Below are 22,890 nucleotides of genomic sequence, written 5' to 3'. Positions count from 1 at the left end.
ATAGATCTATCTTAGATCATATATATATCTTATATATATCTATCTTAGATCTATATATGATCTATCTTATATATATGATCTATCTTATATATATGTAAGATATATATTACATACACACACACGAGATAATATATAAGGTATATAAGGTATATATTACACACACACACATCTTCTGTGTATGTGTATAAGATAGATCATACATATATATAATATATGTGTGTATGTATATTATATATATGTATGATCTATCTTATACATATATATGATGTATCTTATATATATTACACACACACACACACAAGAGATAATATATAAGATATATATTACACACACACACACAAAAGAGAAACTGAGTGATGGGGGAATAGAGCTTATATGTTCAGTTCATTCTCTGAAATCTAATGTTTTTAAAGTTTTTAAGCAGCTGAGTAACAGTATCTCATGGCAACATGCTAGAATCCTGAGGGTGAATGGAAATGATTATGATGTATGGAAAATGTAAGTTGGAATGTACCTGAAGTACAGATAAAAATCAGTTTGCATCTACTGACAAGGGAGGGAAACATACAAATTATTTATTACAAACAAAAAGAGCTAAAGTAACAGGCTCAGAGAAATGAAGTTAAAAGGATTAGATGTAGTCCCTGAATGGAAGTGAAAGTCCAACGTAGATGCACTAAAATGGCTTCAGAGCGGCCCTGCCCTGCAGATGACTTCAGTATCTACTATGTCCTGTGAGCCACTACCTATGATAGCTTTCTCGCTAAGTTCATTTGGGGGGCGGGGCATGTCAAAGGAGTCGGGGATACATGCCACCTTTGGAAGGGTTCCCCAGGTTTGACCCAGTGGAGGGCCCACAAAAGGAAGGGAAGATGTTGTTTAATATCTAGGCAATAGATATTCCTAAAGAGGGGCCGTCCAGGGCCTCCGATGACCCCAGTCAATAAACATGAAATGAACATCATGTAATAGTGAACACTTTTCTAACTGGAAGAATTGTAAATGGAGGTACTGAGGTGAGGTAACTGTCTCATGAAGACCCAATTTTAGATACTGTACACGGGAAGAAAAATCATAAAGGACAAAGATGCTGGGCTGCCGTGAGCAATAGTCAAATTACAAAAGGAAGCTTGTGTGGAGAGAGGAGGACTCCCTGGGAACCTGTTCTCTCCTCTGTGCTGGGCTGTCTGTGCACATGAATTCTCGAATTCTATACACTTACTGTTAGGAACAGCCTACATCAGTCACTTACTCAAAAATATTTTTAGGTTGCCATTTATTAACTATGCAATCTGTGCCATGTGCCTCACATCATTTAATCTAATCCTCCCAACAACCCTACATGGTAGCATTGATTCTATTTTATAGAGGAAACACAGATATAAGTGTCCCACATCGTGTAACTAGAAACTGGCAGAGTCAGGACTTAAACTAAGATCTGTTCTTTACAAAGCCTATGCTCTTTCTCTCTCTGTGTATATGTGTGTTTATATGAATACATACACACACGTACATATTATACACACATATATGTGCTCTTAATGTTGATATCCTTAGTATGTGTATATGCTCTCAATATGTACATATGCCATATATATGTATGTTTACACATACACTCTCTTAATATATGATATATAAATCCAAATAACTCAGGTAGGTAGGTAGGTAGGTAGATAGGTATTCCTTCTCTCCACATACCACTGCACATACTTATATCATAGGCAAATGACTAAACCACTTAAATGTGATATCTCCTCTGTAAAACAGGATTTAAAAACAGGGCACACCTGGGGGCGCCTGGGTGGCTCGGTTGAGCGTCTGACCTCGGCTCAGGTCATGATCTCATGGCTGGTGAGTTTGAGCCCCGCATCGGGCTCTATGCTGACAGCTCAGAGCCTGGAGCCTGCTTCAGATTCTGTGTCTCCCTCTTGCTCTGCCCCTCCCCTGCTCGTGCCCTGTCTCTCTCTCAAAAATAAATAAACATTAAAAAAAATTTTTTTTAAATAAATATATCTACCCCATAGAACTGTTGAAAGGATTAAATGGGAAAATGCATATTAACAACTGGTGAGGCTCAATACATGATGGCTATTGTTTTTATTAACTACTATCTATTGCCATTATTGTTACTACAAATCATTAAATTATTTGGCCCAGAGAGGAAAAAAAAAAAAAAAAAAAGAAATACTTTGGTATTCAGAGTGAAAGTGCATTTTTAGCCAAGCAATTCTAGGTCTCTGAAAGGCTGTTATTTCTGTCCTCTTGATCTGGTTTCAGGAAGAATCTTCTACCTCCCTTTATTTGGCTGCAGGCACTGTTCAGAGTTCCAGAATAAGTAATGCAATTTTAGACCTTGAGTTTGAGTACTTCTGTTCTGGGTAGGGAATGTATTTGACAGAAGTCTCATTGAGGACTCTTCTTTGTATCATGAGCTTGAGAGTGATTTGTTGTCTGTTGTCACTTTCACATATTTTGTACCCTCAAAATGCTCTCCTTTCTCTCTGTATGGCCCCAACACAGCGCAGAGTGCACAGATCACTATGACAGCTCTCCAGTCAAGGAGGTGGAGGAGAACCAGCCCCATTCCCAGGGAGTGACAGGCCTGCGGAACTTGGGCAACACGTGTTACATGAACGCCATTCTCCAGTGTCTCTGCAGCATTTCACCGCTGGTGGAATACTTTCTCTCGGGAAAGTACATTACTGCTCTTCAAAAGTAAGCCTTTTGCCTTCCCTGCCGTCCAGCCCCCGCCCCCTGCTCCCCCAAGGGGAGGTGAGGGAGGGAGCCCTCTGAAGTCCCTAATGAGGGCTAAACAAGTCAGTGGAGGCCGCAGAGCCCCACAGACCTGAAGTTCAACCAAGAACAGAGCTTTGTTTTCAGTCTGATGCCAGGTATGCTTGAGTTTTTAGGTGCTTTCCTTTCATTAAATCAGCCAGAAATATTCTCCTTCCTTCTTCCAAGGGATTGCAGTGAGGTTGCCACTGCGTTTGCCTACGTGATGACAGATATGTGGCTTGGAGACTCAGAATGCGTCTCACCAGAAATATTTCGGTCAGCTTTTGGCAACCTCTACCCAGCATTCATGAAAAAAACGCAACAAGATGCCCAGGAATTCTTGATTTATGTCCTGAATGAGCTTCATGAATCTCTGAAAAAGGTAAGTGACATCAATGGACTTGAAATAAGGTAGACCTCAGCTCTATCGTCAACTTTCATTTTTCATTCTTTCATTTCTTCTGTCAATATTGCCCACTCTGTGTTGAGCACAGGTGCTGGGGGATGTGTTGGGGGACGTTCAAGTTAGTGTTTGAATTGGTCTGTATTTACCAAACTTAGTGAATCATCAGAATCACCTGGGAAGAGTTTTACGTCACAGATTCTAAGACCCTCACTACAGCGTTATTGAATTAAAACTTCTCGGGCTGTCCTTTAGTAAAGCTCACTTGGTGTTTCCAGTGATCAGCAGGTGCAGGAAACGCTAATCGGTTCCCTTTGCAAATAACATCTGCACAGACTAGTTTTCTAAAGTGAAAATTGCATTTTTATACAAATATAGTCCTCATGAGGTATAACATATAGAGCTTTACAACTTAAAGTACGTGTTCTTGGTAACTACAAACCCAAGAAAATATTAAGCTCGGAATTAAAAGATCTAAATACTGCTGTTTCATCTTCATGCCAAGCATTCCAAACCAGAGTTATTTACTGGATCAGGACATACATTTAATAAAACATGAGATCGCCAGTAACGAAGGGTTTTGCCCTTATCTGTGAGACCCACTGCCTTCAGCCTTGATCTGAGACGTATACTCCACAAAGATAGGTCCTTGGTTTTATGCAGTGTCCTTGTGCCGGCGTTAGCTTACTTCAAAGTTAATATCCTTAATATTAAAGAAATACTTAATATCAGAGATCACAAACTATAGCCATTAATCACTCTCATCTGCAATCCTCAGTTCCTTTTTTTCATTTTTTCTAATAAGATATACCTGGCGGCACTTTTTTTTTTTTTTTTTTTTTTTGACAGAGGGGAGGGTGGTGGTCAGTAAAATCACTTAGGTCCTCATCTGCAGCCAATCTGAAATAAATAGCATTCTCGTTCCCGAGCCCAAAGTTGGAATTAGGGACATTAAATTACCATCAGGTAGAAGACCTTGGCAGCAGGGCGTAATAAAAGCAGCAAGGCAAAGGAGCGCAGCTCCGAAGTAAAGCTGGCGGTGGAGTCAATGCATCTTCCAAAGGTATATTCTACTGAGGCCCTAAAACTGCTAACAAGTCAGGCTGTGCTCCCAGAAATGCTACTTTTCAGTATGAACTAGATTCAAATTGGGCTGTAAGGTTAGTTAAATCAGGCTGCCATAATCTGAAGGGGCTGGAGAAGAGGTCAATTTCTTTATTTTACCTTTATGTCCGTTTGCATGACTGAAAGCTAGTTCGCAAGCTTCCTTACCCTCTTCCCAAGAAGTACTGTCCCCCAGACCCTGTCTCACACTTTTGTAGGCTGTCAGCTTCTGGGGCACGGCCATGTGTCTTACCAGGGGTAGGGAGTCATCATTGCTAGGTGTCATTTATGAGGAAAATAACTGAATGATCAGAAATCACACCTAATAGATACTCTTAAGAAGAGCTTACTCTATTGTTGGAATCCAAAACTAAGTGGTTTTTGGTAGCAATGTATCATTGTGATAGAAAAAAATCAAGTCATTGTATTAAAAACTTTTTTTTTTTTTTCAAATAACCAGTAGTTGATTCAGGGCTAATTTGTTCCTTGACTCAGTGCCATCGAAAATCATATGAAAAAGGATCTATTCCAAGGTGTTGCAGGAAGACAATTGCCAATGAGGTCTCCATCATCACTCAGCTGTTTGAAGGGCAGCTCAACTATAGCATCATGTGTTTGAAGTGTGAGAACTGCACCTACAAGAATGAAGTCTTCACCATTCTTTGCCTCCCCATTCCATCCGATTATGAGTGCTCTCTTCAGGTAGGTGTGGTTCCTCCTGGATCCCACTTCTCAGGGCTGTTGCCTACATTTTCTATTATGATGGGGGCTGCTTTGTAACTTAAAACAAATTGGAAGCCCATGATGACAACATTTGATAGGAAAGTGACATACAGCCAAAAGTTAGCATGAATTCAGTTGTATTTCCCAATGTACTCAATAAAACAGCCTCGTTGTGAAATTGGAATGACAGGTAGAGCTTATTCAGTCTGCTGAGATGGCGTGGTGCATATAGGGAATTCATACATTCTTGCAAAAATTTTGTGACCCTTCCTCACCCTTGAGGTCTGTAGACCCAGGTTGGTAACTAGATATAGAAGATTCTGACTTGGTTTTGAGTTCTTGTGTTTGGACGGAAGCTGTGTGGCATATGTTGGAAAGATAGAATGGAATATAGTGCCTTAGTTTACCTTTTGAATTTTCTTCACCATAATACCAAAAATTAATCTGTAAACGGTAGGGGGAAGGATAGTGATAGAAAGCAGGGGACAGCTAGAAGGCAGGGACGAATACATTCCCTTGCAGAAAAATACACATTTATATTTTTTCTACCTAAATTATGAAAGCACATTTGTTGCTAAAAGTTTTCACATACCAAATTGGAGAACAGAATCCTACCACTTATTTAGAACTGGGCTTTGTTCTCAGATCAAACTGCTGAAGATTACTGGAAACAGATTTTGAAGACTCTAAATGAGGTGCTGGCAAGTCTGCTGAAAAGAGAATCTGCTCATCTTTCTCTTTAGGTTAATGGTTTGCAGAGCAGGGGTGCCGGTTCCATTGAGGATGGCCCCGGTGGGCATGGGATCTAATTCGGGGTGTTCTGTGGTCTTTATTATCCAAAACAGTGGGCAGTGTAATTTTTCAGTCTCCAGATCACTTTTGTGATGAGATGAATCACATAAAACAGCTGCCTGACTTGCTTAGTGGAATTTGCACAGTCAGTATTATTCTGTTATAAACCAGAAAGGTTAAAATGCAGATCCAGAGATTAGAAGTGAGATGGGCACTTGGATCCATTTCAGTAACTAAGCAAGAAAGAAGCATCTCCTTTGTCGGGTAGATTTTGCACCTATCCAGGCAGCAGCTTGAGACACTGGTACCTCCTGGATATGTTGACTTTGAGGAGAGTGCTGAGGATTACATTTCTACAACTCTTGGAAAGTCCTTCTGAAAACAGAGAGCCTGGCTGCGGTCCATCCAGTTTGGTTACCCAGTGCTTTTTTTTCCTCAACAGGACTGTCTCCAGTGTTTTTTTCAACAAGATACACTGACCTGGCATAACCAAATCCACTGTTCCTTTTGTGAAACCAAGCAAGAAACAGCAGTGAGGGCCAGTATTTCCAAAGCACCAAAAGTAATTATCTTTCACTTAAAAAGGTATGGATTTTGACATTTTGTGAACAGATTTTTTTTTCTCTGAAAGGGTTTATGGAGACAGAATTGACAACCATGCAATATAACCATTTAAAGTGTGTGATTCAGTGCTATTCAGTATATTACATTACAAACTTTTAAAAATTTGTGATAAAATATATGTAACATAAAATCTGCCATTTGAACCTTTTTTATTGAACTCTAACCTGCAGTGTTAGATTAGTTTCAGGTGTACCATATAAGGATTCAGCAATTCTATATGTTGGTCAGTGCTCATCACGTTAAGTATTTCTGATCCCCTTAACCCATTGCACCCATCCCTCCACCAACTTCCTTTCTGGTAACAGCTGGTTCTCTGTATTTGAGTCTGTTGTGGGTTTTTTTGTCTCTTTTTCTTTGTTGGTTTTTTTCCTTAAATTCTACACGGAGGGAAATCATAGAGTATTTGTCTTTCTCTGACTTATTTCATTTAGCATCATCCCCTCTAGATCCATCCGTGTTGTTGCAGATGGCAAGATTTTGTTCCTTTTTATGGTTGAGTAATAATCCTTGTAGATATATACAACTTCTTTATCCATTCATCTATTGATGCACACTTGGATTGCTTCCATATCTTAGCTATTATAAATAATGCTGCAATAAATATAGGGGTGTGTGTATCTTTTTCAAATTAATGTTTTTGTATTCCTTGGGTAAATAGCCAATAGTGAAATTATTGGACCATATGGTAATTCTATTTTTAATTTTTTGAATTTTAAGGTTTCTTAAATTTTTTTAAATTTAAAATTTTAAATTAAATTTTAATTTTAATTTTGAGAATTAAAAATTCTATTTTTAATTTTTTTCCACAGTGTTTATGCCAGTTTGCCTTCTGACCAACACTGTACAAGGGTTCCTTCTTCTCCACATCCTTGCCAACACTGTTTCTTATCTTTTTGATTTTAGTTATTCTGACAGGTGTGAGGTGGTATCTCCTTGTGGTTTTGATATATATCTTCTTTGGAGAGATGTAGGTCCTCTCCCCATTTTTAATTGGATTATTGGTTTTTCTTTGTTTCGTCTTTAAGTAAATTCTACCCCCAGTGTGGGGCTTGAGCTCACGACTCTGAGATCAAGAGTCGCATGTTCCACTGACTGAGCCAGCCAGGCTGTTTTTTTCTTATTTGTTTTTTGGTGTTGAGTTATCCATTCTTTATATATTTTGGATACTAAGCCCTTATTGGACATATTACCTATACAAATATCTTCTCCCGTTCAGTAGATTGCCTTTTTGTTTTGTTTTCAAAGCCAGATATTATGGTGACTCTTTCCAGTGCAGGTCCCTGTGTCCAGGGTGCCTGCTGTGGGGTCTGCTCCTCTCCCTACATGCATGTGGTATCTCTCCCCTGTGTGGTTAGTTTTCTGGAAAGTTTGGTTCCCCACTGGGACTCTGCCCCTCTTACCCTTTTCCATGTGGCCTCCTCTCTATGATTAACTGTGGAAAGTCTATAATGCCAGGCTTCGGGTCATTTTCTGACTAAGTTGCTCCAATGGGACCAGGGAACGAAGTGAGCTTCAGATCCTCCTAATCTATTTTCATAGCAATCTTGGCATTTTAATGTTTGTAGTGGTCGCCTTATAGTTTTGTAGTTAGAAGTCTAACGTGGGTCTTAGAAGGCTAAAATCAAACTGTCTGTAAGGCTGCATTCCTTTCTGAGAGGTTCCAGAGAAGAATCTAGTGCCTTCTCCCTCCAGCTGATCCAAGTGAGGCTCAAGCTAAACTTTTTTTTTTTTTAAAGCAAGAATTCAGCCCAGGTGACTTTGTATACTTGTTACCACATTACATCAGGAGGCACATCATCAAAGTTTGTCCCACTATTGGTGATGTTATGTTTGATCCTTAGATACAGTAGTGACTATAATATCCCACCATTTAAAGGTATAGTTTCACCCTGTAATTAGCATAACTCTGGACTCCTGGATATTATCAAACTCCATGTGCTTAATATCATTACTATCATCATTCTTCTTGATGTTTAAATTTTTCAAAATTGACCAGTGGGTAAACCCAGCAGAGGAAGAGAAATAATAAAGATCAGAGCAGAAATAAACAATATAGAATCCTAAAAAACTGTAGAGCAGATCAATGAAACCAAGAGTTGGTTTTTTGAAAAAATAAACAAAATTGATAAACCTCTAGCCAGGCTTCTCAAAAAGAAAAGGGAGATGACCCAAATAGATAACATCACAAGTGAAAATGGAATTATTACAACCAATCCCTCAGAAATACAAGCAATTTTCAGGGAATACTATGAAAAACTATATGCCAACAAACTGGACAACCTGGAAGAAATGGACAGATTCCTAAACACCTACACACTTCCAACACTCAGTCAGGAGGAAATAGAAAGCTTGAACAAACCCATAACCAGAGAAGAAATTGAATCAGTCATCAAAAATCTCCCAACAAATAAGAGTCCAGGACCAGATGGCTTCCCAGGGGAGTTCTAACAGACGTTTAAAGCAGAGATAATACCTATCCTTCTCAAGCTATTCGAAAAAATAGAAAGGGAAGGAAAACTTCCAGACTCATTCTGTGAAGCCAGCATTACTTTGATTCCTAAACCAGACAGAGACCCAGTAAAAAAAGAGAACTACAGGCCAATATCCCTGATGAATATGGATGCAAAAATTCTCAATAAGATACTAGCAAATCGAATTCAACAGCATATAAAAAGAATTATTCACCGTGATCAAGTGGGATTCATTCCTGGGCTGCAGGGCTGGTTCAACATTCGCAAGTCAATCAATGTGATACATCACATTAATAAAAGAAAAGATAAGAACCATATGATCCTGTCAATCGATGCAGAAAAAGCATGTGACAAAATTCAGCATCCTTTCTTAATAAAAACCCTCAAGAAAGTCGGGACAGAAGGAACATACTTAGACATCATAAAAGCCATTTATGAAAAGCCCACAGCTAACATCATCCTCAGTGGGGAAAAACTGAGAGCTTTTCCCTGAGATCAGGAACACGACAGGGATGTCCACTCTCACCGCTGTTGTTTAACATAGTGTTGGAAGTGCTAGCATCAGCAATGAGACAACAAAAGGAAATCAAAGGCATCAAAATTGGCAAAGATGAAGTCAAGCTTTCACTTTTTGCAGATGACATGATATCATACATGGAAAACCCGAGAAACTCCACCAAAGTCTGCTAGAACTGATGCATGAATTCAGCCAAGTCGCAGGATACAAAATCAATGTACAGAAATCAGTTGCATTCTTATACACTAATAATGAAGCAACAGAAAGACAAATAAAGAAACTGATCCCATTCACAATTGCACCAAGAAGCATAAAATAACCTAGGAATAAACCTAACCAAAGATGTAAAAGATCTGTATGCTGAAAACTATAGAAAGCTTACGAAGGAAATTGAAGAAGATATAAAGAAATGGAAAAACATTCCGTGCTCATGGGTTGGAAGAATAAATATTGGCAAAATGTCAATACTACCCAAAGCTATCTACACATTCAATGCAATCCCAATCAAAATCGCACCAGCATTCTTCTCGAAGCCAGAACAAGCAATCCTAAAATTCATATGGAACCACAAAAGGCCCCGAATAGCCACAGTAATTTTGAAGAAGAAGACCAAAGCAGGAGGCATCACAATCCCAGACTTTAGCCTCTACTACAAAGCTGTCATCATCAAGACAGCATGGTATTGGCACAAAAACAGGCACATAGACCAATGGAATAGAATGGAAACCCCAGAACTAGACCCACAAAAGGATGGCCAACTAATCTTTGACAAAGCAGGAAAGAACATTCAATGGAAAAAAGACAGTCTCTTTAACAAATGGTGCTGGGAGAACTGGACAGCAACATGCAGAAGGTTGAAACTAGACCACTTTCTCACACCATTCACAAAAATAAACTCAAAATGGATAAAGGACGTGAATGTGAGACAGGAAACCATCAAAACCCTAGAGGAGAAAACAGGAAAAGACCTCTCTGACCTCAGCCGCAGCAATTTCTTACTTGACACATCCCCAAAGGCAAGGGAATTAAAAGCAAAAAGGAACTCTTGGGACCTCATGAAGATAAAAAGCTTCTGCACAGCAAAGGAAACAATCAACAGAACTAAAAGGCAACCAACGGAATGGGAAAAGGTATTTGCAAATGACATATTGGACAAAGGGCTAGTATCCAAAATCTGTAAAGAGCTCACCAAACTCCACACCCGAAAAACAAATAATCCAGTGAAGAAATGGGCAGAAAACATGAAGAGACACTTCTCTAAAGAAGACATCTGGATGGCCAACAGGCACATGAAAAGATGCTCAATGTCGCTCCTCATCAGAGAAATACAAATCAGAACCACCCTCAGATATCACCTCACGCCAGTCAGAGGGGCCAAAATGAACAAATCAGGAGACTATAGATGCTGGAGAGGATGTGGAGAAGTAGGAACCCTCTTGCACTGTTGGTGGGAATGCAAACTGGCGCAGCCACTCTGGAAAACAGTGTGGAGGTTCCTCAAAAAATTAAAAATAGACCTACCCTATGACCCAGCAGTAGCACTGCTAGGAATTTACCCAAGGGATACAGGAGTACTGATGCATGGGGGCACTTGTACCCCAATGTTTATAGCAGCACTCTCAACAATAGCCAAATTATGGAAAGAGCCTAAATGTCCATCAACTGATGAATGGATAAAGAAATTGTGGTTTATATACACAATGGAGTACTACGTGGCAATGAGAAAGAATGAAATATGGCCCTTTGTAGCAACGTGTACGGAACTGGAGAGTGTTATGCTAAGTGAAATAAGCCCTACAGAGAAAGACAGATACCACATGTTTTCACTCTTATGTGGATCCTGAGAAACTTAACAGGAACCCATGGGGGAGGGGAAGGAAAAAAGAAAAAAAGAGAGAGGTTAGAGTGGGAGAGAGCCAAAGCATAACAGACTTTTTAAAAAAGGAGAACAAACTGAGGGCTGATGGGGGGTGGGAGGGAAGGGAGGGTGGGTGATGGGTATTGAAGAGGTCATCTTTTGGAATGAGCACTGGGTGTTTAATGGAAACCAATCTGACAATAAATTTCATATATTTAAAAAAACACGCACACAAAATTGACCAGTGGGAGACCCTTCAAGCCTGTTGCTCTGAGCCCGTTAGTTAGTTTAGGTTTATTAAAGTATAATTGCAATTATAAAATGTATCCATTTTAGGTGTACAGTTCAATGAATTTTGACAAATACATGCAGTCATGTAACCATCACAGCCAACATACAGAGTATGTCTGTTATAATCCACCCTTTCTCCTACCCTCAGCCTCTGGAATCATCTGATCAGATTTCTGTCTTTATAGTTTTGCCTTTTCCAGAATGTCCTATGTTATACCATGTGTGGTTTTGTTTTTTGGTTTTGGTTTTGGTTTTGGTTTTTTTTTTTGTTTGTTTTTGAGTTCCGCTTCTTTCACTTAACATAATGTTTCTGAGACTAATTTGTGTTGTGGCATCAGTTAGTGGATCTTTCCTTTCTCTTGCTGTGTAGTATTCCCTTTCGTGAATGTATCACAACTGTTTATTCATTCATCAGTTGATGAACGTTTGGGCTGATAGCAATTTGTGGCAGATATGAATATAGCTGCTACAAACATTAGCATATAGGTTTTTATATGGGTATAAATCTTCCTTTCTTTTGCTATGGTACATAAGCATGGTCATGCAATAATTTTCCTGCCCCAGGCCTAAATCAGCCATTTTTCTAAAATAAACATAATTTTTGAAAAAACTCCAGTGATGATGATAGGAGTTCAAATTTGGGAACTGCTGATCTATATAACAATTCGAGAATGTGACAAGATTCGCAGAAAATTTTATCTTATTAAAGATACATTAAAACCTCAGAGGGGTGCTTTGGGTGGCTCAGTTTGTTAATTGTCCAACGTCAGCTCAGGTCATGATCTCACAGTTCGTGTGTTTGGGCCCCATGTCAGGCTCTGTGCTGACAGCTTAGCGACTGGAGCCTGCTTCTGATTCTGTGTTTCTCTCTCTCTCTCTCTCTCTCTCTCTCTCTCTCTCTCTCTCTGCTCCTCCCCTGCTCATGTGCTCTCTCTAAAACAAATACACATTAAAAACAAAAAACAAAAAACCTTCAGAGCTGGAGATGTGCCTGAGTGGCTCAGTTGTTTAAATGTCTGACTTTGGCTCAAGTTATGATCTCATGGTTCATGGGTTTGAGCCCCATGTTGGGCTCTGTGCTGACAACTTGATTAGCGTGGAGCTTGCTTCAGATTCTATGTTTTCCTCTGTGTCTGCCACCACTACCCCCCCCCAATGCTCCATGCTCATGCTCCCCCCCCCTCAAAAATAAACATTAAAAAAACAAACCTCAGAGCTGGTAAAAGGGCATTGCCAAGACAACATGTGCTAAAAAGCAAGATAAGGAAAAGCTGAGTCAGTCAAAGTCATTTCTACTCCCTGATGTCAAGCCTGGCTTTTTCCCTGTTGCCTTCCCATTGGATTGATTCTGTGATGTCTTACCCTCTGACTCATACCCCTGGCCCAAACAGTGTCAGTTCTGGTGACACTAAGGAATGTGGAGATTATAAGTATACATAGATAAGGAAAATTATGTACAGGTCTGTGCCAAATTACCTTTGTAAGAAAGTACTTTTAACTGTACTTGGAATTTACCAAGGTATGTAGACTTCACTAATGAGTCATTTACAAACTTACTTTGTATTTTGCACATTTATTCTCTCTCCAGATTTGACATTCTGGGTACAATGAAAAGAAAACTGAGGACAGATATTCATTATCCACTCACAAACTTGGACCTTAGTCCTTATATTTGTCCAGTTTTTCGGAAACACCCTAAATATAACCTCTGTGCGGTTGTGGTGAGTAAAATACTGAAACTATTTAAAAATAACAAACATTTAAAGAAAATTATAGAATTATCTACTCGAATGCCTATTCTTTTTTATTTTTATTTTTTTAACATTTACTGTTGAGACAGAGAGAGAGAGAGAGAGAGAGAGGAGCACAAGAGTGAGCCGGGGAGAGGCAGAGAGAGAGAGGGAGACTCAGAATCTGAGCACATCTGAGCTTTCACCACAGAGCCCGATATGGGGCTCAAACTCACAAACTGTGAGATCATGACCTGAGCTAAATTTGGACACTTAACCCAGGCATCCCTTGAATGCCTACTCTTATCTTTCCCTCACTTCTCCTATATTCTTTTTAAAGCAAAATACAGAGCCTGGAACTTTTTGCTTTGACTTAGAACAGTAGAAAAATGACAGAATAAAATGTCCTGTCCATTGCCTGCTGGCTTTCCCCCCACTCATTGGCTAGTTCAGATCTGGGGGTACTTGCAGGTTGGGCTGTGGGGCAGCAGAAGTTAGTTTCAGCAGCTTTGTGTTGAATATTCATGAGACACTCTATAGCCAGTCTATAGTTATCCAGTCCTCAGGAAACTCTAGGGGTTCCCTTTGGCTCTAAGTCAACTGTCACTGAGGATTCCCTGAAGGAAGGAAAGTGTGGAGTATAATTCACACCAAATCATCCAGAGCTTCCTACAATGTCGACCATCCCCAGGCACCAAGCCATTCTCTGGGTTTCTTTTCTGGATCACAGTATTAAGAGTGATTGAGTACACACCCTGATTTCCCCTTGAACCTGGGGGGTCCAGCTGGGCCCAGAGCGCATCAAAGAGCTCCCAGCAGAGCCCACTATGCTTCACCAGGGTCCTCTGATACACAGACATCTAATTCTCCTATTGAGCTTATTGAATTAATACATTATAAAATGTCCATCCCACTTTTTAACCTGTTTAACCTCTCAGAACCATACCTCCAACCTTTAAAAAATGATCCTTGTTTCTTTTTTAAAAATATTTTTAAATGTTTATTGATTTTTTGAGAGAGAGAGAATGAGTACAAGTAGGGGAGAGGCAGAGAGAGGGAGACACAGAATCAATCCAAAGCAGGCTCCAAGCTCCAAGCTGTCAGCACAGAGACCAATGCCGGGCTCGAACCCATGAACTGCGAGACCATGACCTGAGCCAAAGTCAGATGCTTAGCTGACTGAGACACCCACGTGCCCCCATTTTTTCTTAGTTTAAGCCTTGACAGTCTCCTTCTTTCTTATCTATCCTGCTCTCACATGTGGTTTTCTTTCATTTACTTCCCTACTGGAAATCTAAAGTGACATCCTCTATCAGATCAAATATAGCTTCTACTGTGAATTCCAGAATGATATAGAAACTGCCTCCCCTATATTTTACTGTTTAAATTTCTCATTATAAGTGTTTGTTCTTTATGAAAATCCAAAGTCAGAAAGCTGAATTTGTAAAAGAGTATATAATTATCAACATTATGAGAAGATACAAATTTGTATGAAAAGATTTGCCCCAAACCTCCTATAAATTGGTAGGCCTTCCAGTGTTTAAATTACTATTAGTTAAGGGGTTCCTGGGTGGCTCAGTCAGTTGAGCGTCTGACTTTAGCTCGGGTCATGATCTCCTGGTTCGGGAGTTCGAAGCCTGTGTCAGGCTCACTGCTGTCAGTGCAGAGCCTGGAGCCTGCTTCAGATCCTCTGTCTCCTTCTCTCTCTGCCCCTATCCGCACCCCCCCCCCAAATAAACATTTAAAGAAAAATACAAATTGTTAACTGAGGGGCCAAAAGTTGCTTTTGAAAGACAAATATATTTAGAATTTACTGGAAATTGATGACTGATCAGAAGTAAGAACTAAGCATCTTTGTAACTATGATGTACAGCCACAGGGAAAGGCCGTTTAGAGCTCTGTTCCTAAAGCTGTTGTTCTCGGAAGCCCTGCAGCATTAGCGTGACTTTCAGATATAAAGAATCTCAGGCTCACCCCAGACTTAGTGACTCAGAACATGCATTTTAGCAAGATCCCTATGTGATTCAAATGCCTATGGAAGTTTGAGAAGTACTTCTCTAGACCAGAAATGGATACCTCTACATCATCCTTAATTGAGATTTTTCCAGCCTTTGCACAAGCCCTTGAAGAGCTTACTGCTTTGCAAGGTAGGCTCTTTATCTGTCAGATTTGTTTTGACTTACTTTACAAATGTATAGTGCCTGTTATGTACCTGGCACTGTTCTCAACACTTTGCAAATATCCTTTAGTCCTTCTATAGCCCTGTGAGGTAAGGACTATTATTATCCCCCTTTTACAGGATGGGAAACAGAACAGTCGGGTTAAATAAACTGCCCCAATCATACAGCCTAAGAGGACAGAGCCAAGATCTGAAGCGAGGCGGGCTGGCTCCAGACAGTTCTGATCTTGCCACTATTTCATGTTGCCTCTGATAGTTCATAAAAGTCTGCCTTTCTCCTCATAATTTCTTCCATTTGTCCCAAGTCTTTTTCTTTCTTATACATGATGTCCCTCCCAATATTTGAAAGTAGCAAACATGCTAATAGTGTTTACTTCCTTCAACCCTCTTGAAGTTTTTAGAAAGACTATTTTTGAGATTTTGAAATATTTCAGGCACAGAAGAGACAATATAATAAGCGTTCACATTATCCTCCACCAATGCTAAGAATAAAATACTGTAGGGGCACCTGGATAGCTCAGTCACCTGAGTGTCCAACTTCGGCTCAGGTCATAATCTGGCACGTCGTTGAGTTCCAGCCCCACGTCAGGCTTTGCACTGACAGCTCGGATCCTGGAGCCTGCTTCTGATTCTGTGTCTTCTCCCTCTCTGTGTGTTGCTCCCCCAGTCGCATTTTCTCTGTCAAAAATAAAGATTTAAAAAAATTTTAAAAACAAACAAGATAATACAGCAGGTACTCTTTTTGTGTCTGGCTCTTTCCACTAAAAATTCTGCAGAATTCATTCATATTGTGTACACTGTAGTTGTTGGTTCTCATTGCTGTATAGTATTCTATTGAGTGAAAATGCCACGAATTACCCAAAGATCACAAAGACATTTACCTAGAGTCTTCTAAAAGCTTTTTTTTTTTTAACCTTAACACGATATTTAAAGTTCTGTTTAAAACTGGCCATTTTCCAACAGGCACATGAAAAGATGCTCAACGTCACTCCTCATCAGGGAAATACAAATCAAAACCACCCTCAGATATCACCTCACACTAGTCAGAGGGGGCAAAATGAACAAATCAGGAGACTATAGATGCTGGCAAGGTGTGGAGAAATGGGAACCCTCTTGCACTGCTGGTGGGAATGCAAACTGGTGAGGCCACTCTGGAAAACAGTGTGGAGGTTCCTCAAAAAATTAAAAATAGATCTACCCTACTACCCAGCAATAGCACTGCTAGGAATTTACCCAAGGGATACAGGAGTGCTGATGTGGGCACTTGTACCCCAATGTTTATAGCAGCACTTTCAACAATAGCCAAATTATGGAAAGGGCCTAAATGTCCATCAACTGATGAATGGATAAATAAGTTGTGGTTTATATACACAATGGAATACTACTTGGCAATGAGAAAGAATGAAATGTGGCCTTTTGTAGCAACGTGGATGGAACTGGAGAGTGTTATGCTAAGTGAAATAAGTCATACAGAGAAGGACAGATACCATATGTTTTCACTCTTATGTGGATCCTGAGAAACTTAACAGAAGACCATGGGGGAGGGGAAGGAAAAAAAAGTTAGAGAGGGAGGGAGACAAACCATAAGAGACTCTTAAAAACAGAACAAACTGAGGGTTGATGGGGGGTGGGAGGGAGGCAAAAGTGGGTGATGGGTATTGAGAGGGCACCACTGGGTGTTGTATGGAAACCAATTTGGCAATAAATTTCATATTTAACTGACTGAGCCACTCAGGCGCTCAATAAATTTCATATTTAAAAAAATTAAAAAAAACAAAGTATGCTTAGCGATAAAAAAAAAATTAAAAAAAACCAAAAACTGGTCATTTACCACTACTGGTGGGAATGCAAACTTGGTGCTGCCCCTGTGAAAACTGTGTGAAGTTTCCTCAAAAAATTAGGGACACTGGGTGGCTCAGTCGGTTAAGTGCCCAACTCGTTTTATTTTGTTTTTGATGTCTGCTCTTATTTGTTACTCTTAGAAAAATCTCCTTTTTGACTGGACTCAGACTCAGAGGTAGAAGCTCTCAGAGAGGACAGCCTCTGTCTCTTGGCAGTCTGTTCCTGGCATTTTACTTTGGCCTCCTCCATTCTCTTGGCCCAAAATTTAGCATTTTCTGCAGCCTCTTCCTTATTTTTCTTAGTATCGTGTTTCTTCAAAGCAGTACGCCGATGTTTGTGTTGGAGGACACGTGGAATAACAAGATGTTGAATCTTGGGTGCTTTGGTTCTTGGTTTCTTATCTTTGTTTAGGGCCTTCCTTATAGCATACTGGCGGACATCGTCATCTTTAAAGAGATTGAAAAGTTTGCAGATTCTGTGAGCTCTTTTGGGCCCCAGGTGATGAGGCACAGTAGTATCAGTGAGTCCAGGAATATCCTTCTCCCCCTTTTCCACAATGATCAAGTTGAGAACACTGATATTGGTAGCCACAGTGTAACCCCGAACAGATTCGCGCTTCTTCCCCCCAGTCCTCCTTGGTCGGTAGCAGGAATGCCCCTTACTCAGCAGCAGGCAGACAGAGCCATGGGTCAAGACACCCTGCTTCATGGAGAAGCTCTCTTTGTCATTTCCACCACTGATTTGGACCACATACCCTTCCATTCTTCACCCAGAGCATCAGCAGCACCTTCTGTGGCCATTAACTTTTCATAAAAGGTATGGAGTTTGTCTTCATCATTCTCTCTCTCCCTTCCTTTGCCCCTCCCCTGGTCACATGCACTTTCACTCTTCCTCAAAAAATAAAAATTTTTTAAAAATTAAAAAAAATATAGAACTACCCTATGATCCAGCAATTGTGCTACTACGTATTTATTTACTCAAAGAATGTAAAAATACTAACATAAAAATGCTAATTGAAAGGGATACATACACCCTTGATGTTGATAGCAGCATTATTTACAATAGTAATTATGGAAAGAGTCCAAATGTCTACTGACTAGTGAATGGAGAAAGAAAATATTATACACACACACACACACACACACACACACACACACACACACACACAATGGAATATTACTCAGCCATCAAAAAGAATTAGATCTTGCCATTTGCAATGACATGGATGAAACTAGAGTATGTTGGGGCACCTGGATAGCTCAGTTGGTTAAGTGTCCAGCTTCAGCTCAGGTCATGATCTCATGGTTCATGGGTTCAAGCCCAGTGTCAGGGTCTGTGTTGACAGCTCAGAGGTTGGAACCTGCTTGTGATTCTGTGTCTCCTTCTCTCTCTGCCCCTCCCCTACTCATGCTCTGTCTCTCTCAAAAATAAAAAAAAGAAACTAGAGTATATTATGTGAAATGAAATAAGTCAGAGAAAGACAAATACCATATGATTTCACTCAAATGTGGAATTTAAGAAGCAAAGCAAATGATTATAGGAAGAAAAAAGAAGCAAACCAAGAAACAGACTCTTTTAAAAAAATGTTTATTTTTGAGAGCATGAGCAGGGGAGGGGCAAAAAGAGGGGGAGAGAAAGAGAATCCCAAGCAGGCTGCAGACTGGGGGGATGTGGAGCTCTAACCCACGAACCATGAGATTATGACCTGATCCAAAATCAAGATTCATACCGATAACCTACTGAGCCACTTAGGAGCCCTGAAACAGACTCTTAACTATAAAGAACAAATTGATTGTTAACAGGGGGGAGGTGGGTGGGGAGATAGTTGAAATAGGTGATGGGGATTAATTACTGCCCTTGCTGTGATGAGCACCAGGTGTTGTGAATCACTAAATTGTACTCCTGAAACTAATATTACACTGTAGATTAACTAACTTGAATTTATTTATTTGTTTTTATTTATTTTTGAAAGAGACAGAGCATGAGTGGGGGAGGGGCAGAGAGAGAGAGAAAGACACAGAATCTGAAGCAGGCTCCAGGCTCTGAGCTGTCAGCACAGAGCCCGACGTGGGGCTTGAACTCGTGAACCATGAGAGCATGACCTGAGCTGAAGTCAGATGCTCAACAAACTAAGCCACCCAGGTGCCCCAACTAACTGGAATTAAAAAATAAAATTGTCCCTTTTCTATGTCTTCAAATGTATGGGGATGAATGAATACACACACACACACACACACACACACACACACACAGTGTTTTTTTTATCCACTAGTGTTTTTATCCACAGTGTTTTTTTATCCACTAGTAAAAAAATTCCATACATGATTTTTTAAATATTTTTAATTTCAACCCCAGTATAGCAAATATACTGTGTTTATATAAACAGGTGTACAATATGATTCAAAAATTCAAAACATTACTCAGTGCTCATCATGAGTATATTCTTAATCTTATTCACCTGTTTCACCCATCCCCACTTCCCCTCTGATATACTTTATTTTTAAAAAATTTTTAAGGTTTATTTTATTTTTCAGACACAGAGAATGAGCGAGGGAGGTGCAGAGAGAGAGAGAGAGAGAGAGAGAGAGAGAGAGAGGGAGACACAGAATCTGAACCAGTTTCCAGACTCTGAGTTGTCAGCACAGAACCTGATGTAGGGCTTGAACCTAGGAACTGTGAGATGGTGACCTGAGCTAAAGTTGGGTGCTTAACTGAGCTCCCCAGTTGCCCCTGATATACTTTAGTTTAAACAAGTACCCTAAGCTATTTTTTTCAACAAGAACATTTCTTACCTGAAGTATACCTCAGAATACATGGTTCTAAAAGATATATATAAAACATTCCATCCAAGACCTTTTCCTCAAGCATATACAGAAGAAACCCCTGGTTAAATCACATAAAAAAGACACCTAACAAGTATTGCAGACCTAAGAAGGACTGAAATCATCCGGCACCTGGGTGGCTCAATCAAGCATCTGACTCTTGATTTCAGCTCAGGGTATGATCTCTTGTGAGATGGAGCCCCTACATCAGGCTCTGCACGGTCAGCGGAAAGCCTGCTTGAGATTCTCTCTCTGCCCCTCCCCTGCTCATGCTGTCTCTCTAAATAAATAAACTTAAAAAAAAGTCTAAAATCATACCAAGTCTATTTTCCAACCACAGTCTTTTGTACAAAAGCAACGATCAACAATAAAACAAAGCTGGAATATCTACAATGTAAATATTAAATATTTAAAAATTAAGCAACACACTACACAAGCAGTGGACCAAATAAGAAATCAAACTGCAAATCAAAATATGTCCTATAGCAAAAGAAAAAGAAAACACAATATTCCAAAACCTACAGGATGCATCAAAAGCAGATGTTAGAGTGAAATTTATGCTATAAATGCTTCTATTAAGAAAAAATTGAATGTTACACCATAAGAAACTAGAAAAAAAGGAAACTTAGCTGAAATTTAGTAGAGGAGGGAAATAACAGAGGAAAATCAGAGATAAAATAGACCAGAATAATCAATAACATAACATTGAAAGTAATGACCAGTTTTGCAAACAATAAAAAATAAGGAAAATGGCAATGCTTTAACTACTGTAACTAAGACAAAAAAAGAGAGAATACTCAAACACCAAAATGAGAAATGGAAGAGAAAACAATATAGCAGAACCACAGAAATATAGTATAACAGATTATTATAAACAATTATATACTAACAAATCAGATAACTTAGAGTGAAAAAAAATCAGATAACGTCCAAGTTACCATGATTGAATCATCAATCTTGAATTCAAGAAGTAGGAAATCTTAGACCAAAAGCATGAATGAAAGTTGAATTAGGAATCAAGAATCTGCCAGCAGAGAAAAGCCCAAGACCACAAGATTTCATTGACAAAGTCTATCAAACATTTAAACCAATAATTACTACAATTTTTATCAAAATCTTACAAATAATGGAATAGAGGCAACACATTCACAATCATTCTATGAGGCCAGTATACTCTGTTACCAAAGCAGGATAAAAAAAAAAATACAAAAATAAAGTCTAGTTTGTCCGATATAAATCCTGCTACTCTGACTTTGTTTTGACATCCATTTACATGATACATCCAAACATGATTTTTTTTAAAGTTTATTTATTTAAGAGAGAAAGCACGAGAGGACAAGGGGCAAAGAGAGACAGAGAATCCAACCAGGCTCAGTGCTCTCAGCGCAGAGCCCGATGTAGGACTCGAGCTCATGAATTGTGAGATCATGACCTAAACTGAAATCAAGAGTTGGATGCTTAACTGACTGAGCCATGCAGGCCCCCACAAACATGATTTTTTAAATCATTGTTTTGTTGCTAACTTCTAACTTAAGTGCATTCTTATTAGGAAATGTGGTCCAAATGTTATTTATTCTTGGCATGTGTTGATATTTGCCTTGTGGCCGAGATTTATGTGTGCTTGAAAGGATTTTTTAAATTAGGTTCAGGGTTCCATATTTCATTTAGATATAATTTATTAATTGTGTTGTTCAAATATTATATACTCTTAATAAGTTTTTGTTTGCTTTTTCTTTTTTTTTATTTTATTTAAAAAAAATTTTTTTTTAACGTTTATTTATTTTTGAGACAGAGAGAGACAGAGCATGAACAGGGGAGGGGCAGAGAGAGAGGGAGACACAGAATCCGAAACAGGCTCCAGGCTCTGAGCGGTCAGCACAGAGCCCGACGCGGGGCTCGAACTCACAGACCACGAGATCATGACCTGAGCCGAAGTAGGACGCTTAACCGACCGAGCCACCCAGGCGCCCCTGTTTGCTTTTTCAAAATAACTGAAGGATGTGTGTTAAAAGATTGGATTTTGGTCAAAATTTTCTAGTAATTGTCATGTTTAATTTCTATAATTTGAAGCTATGTGTGCAATTTTGTATCTAGTGCAATCTAGTGAATTGTACAATTCACCAGAACAATCTAGTGAATTGTTCATTTTATCATACGGAGAATCTTCTATTCATAATAATGCATTTCACTTTAAGTGAAATATTAGACTAATTTATCTAGCCTAATATTGATAAAACTATGCCAGCTTTCTTTTGGATGATATTCTTTGTATATTTTCTATCCCTTTCTTTTTCTTTTGAATGTCATTATGTGATATTCGATAAATACAAAGGACTATATGTCAGATATATGGAAGTCATTAAGCATAATATGAATAACTGTGAAATTATCACCGAACTTATAAATTTAAAGATGAACAGTACAGGGGCACCAGGGTGGCTGTCGGTTGGGTGTCCAACTTTGGCTCAGGTCATGATCTCGTGGTCCGTGAGTTCGAGCCCCGCATCGGGCTCTGGGCTGACAGCTCAGAGCCTGGAGCCTGTTTCGAATTCTGTGTCTCCCTCTCTCTATGACCCTCACCTGCTCATGCTCTGTCTCTATCTGTCTCAAAAATAAATAAATGTTAAAAAAAAAAAAAAAAAAAAAAAAAACATGACCAGTACAGTTAAATCTATCTGTATGCTCTTTCCCTCTATCTTTTGCCCTATCCTCTTTTTTTAAATATATGAAATTTATTGTCAGATTGGTTTCCATTAAAC

The 22,890-nt window shown here is 39.3% G+C and overlaps 1 protein-coding gene across 3 annotated transcripts in view; it reads left to right on the top strand.

Moving 5' to 3' along the window:
- The first annotated feature begins 519 nt into the window (after positions 1–519).
- Positions 520–22,890, top strand: part of USP50 (ubiquitin specific peptidase 50) — a 44,559-nt gene continuing 22,188 nt past the window's right edge. For 2 of the 3 annotated variants that reach the window (XM_049611690.1, XM_049611691.1), the window contains exons 1-6: positions 520–734; positions 2,521–2,715; positions 2,962–3,157; positions 4,778–4,984; positions 6,240–6,382; positions 13,147–13,279. In XM_049611690.1, the coding sequence (XP_049467647.1) occupies positions 649–734; positions 2,521–2,715; positions 2,962–3,157; positions 4,778–4,984; positions 6,240–6,382; positions 13,147–13,279 (960 nt within the window). In that variant the 5' untranslated portion in view covers positions 520–648. The remainder of the gene's footprint in view (positions 735–2,520; positions 2,716–2,961; positions 3,158–4,777; positions 4,985–6,239; positions 6,383–13,146; positions 13,280–22,890) is intronic. The other variant, XM_049611692.1, reaches the window with a different exon arrangement.

The sequence above is a fragment of the Panthera uncia genome, assembly GCF_023721935.1.
Source record: "Panthera uncia isolate 11264 chromosome B3 unlocalized genomic scaffold, Puncia_PCG_1.0 HiC_scaffold_1, whole genome shotgun sequence".
Taxonomy (NCBI): domain Eukaryota; kingdom Metazoa; phylum Chordata; class Mammalia; order Carnivora; family Felidae; genus Panthera; species Panthera uncia.
The sequence above is the reverse complement of the archived record's forward strand: the minus strand, read 5'-3'. Positions and strand labels throughout refer to the sequence as shown.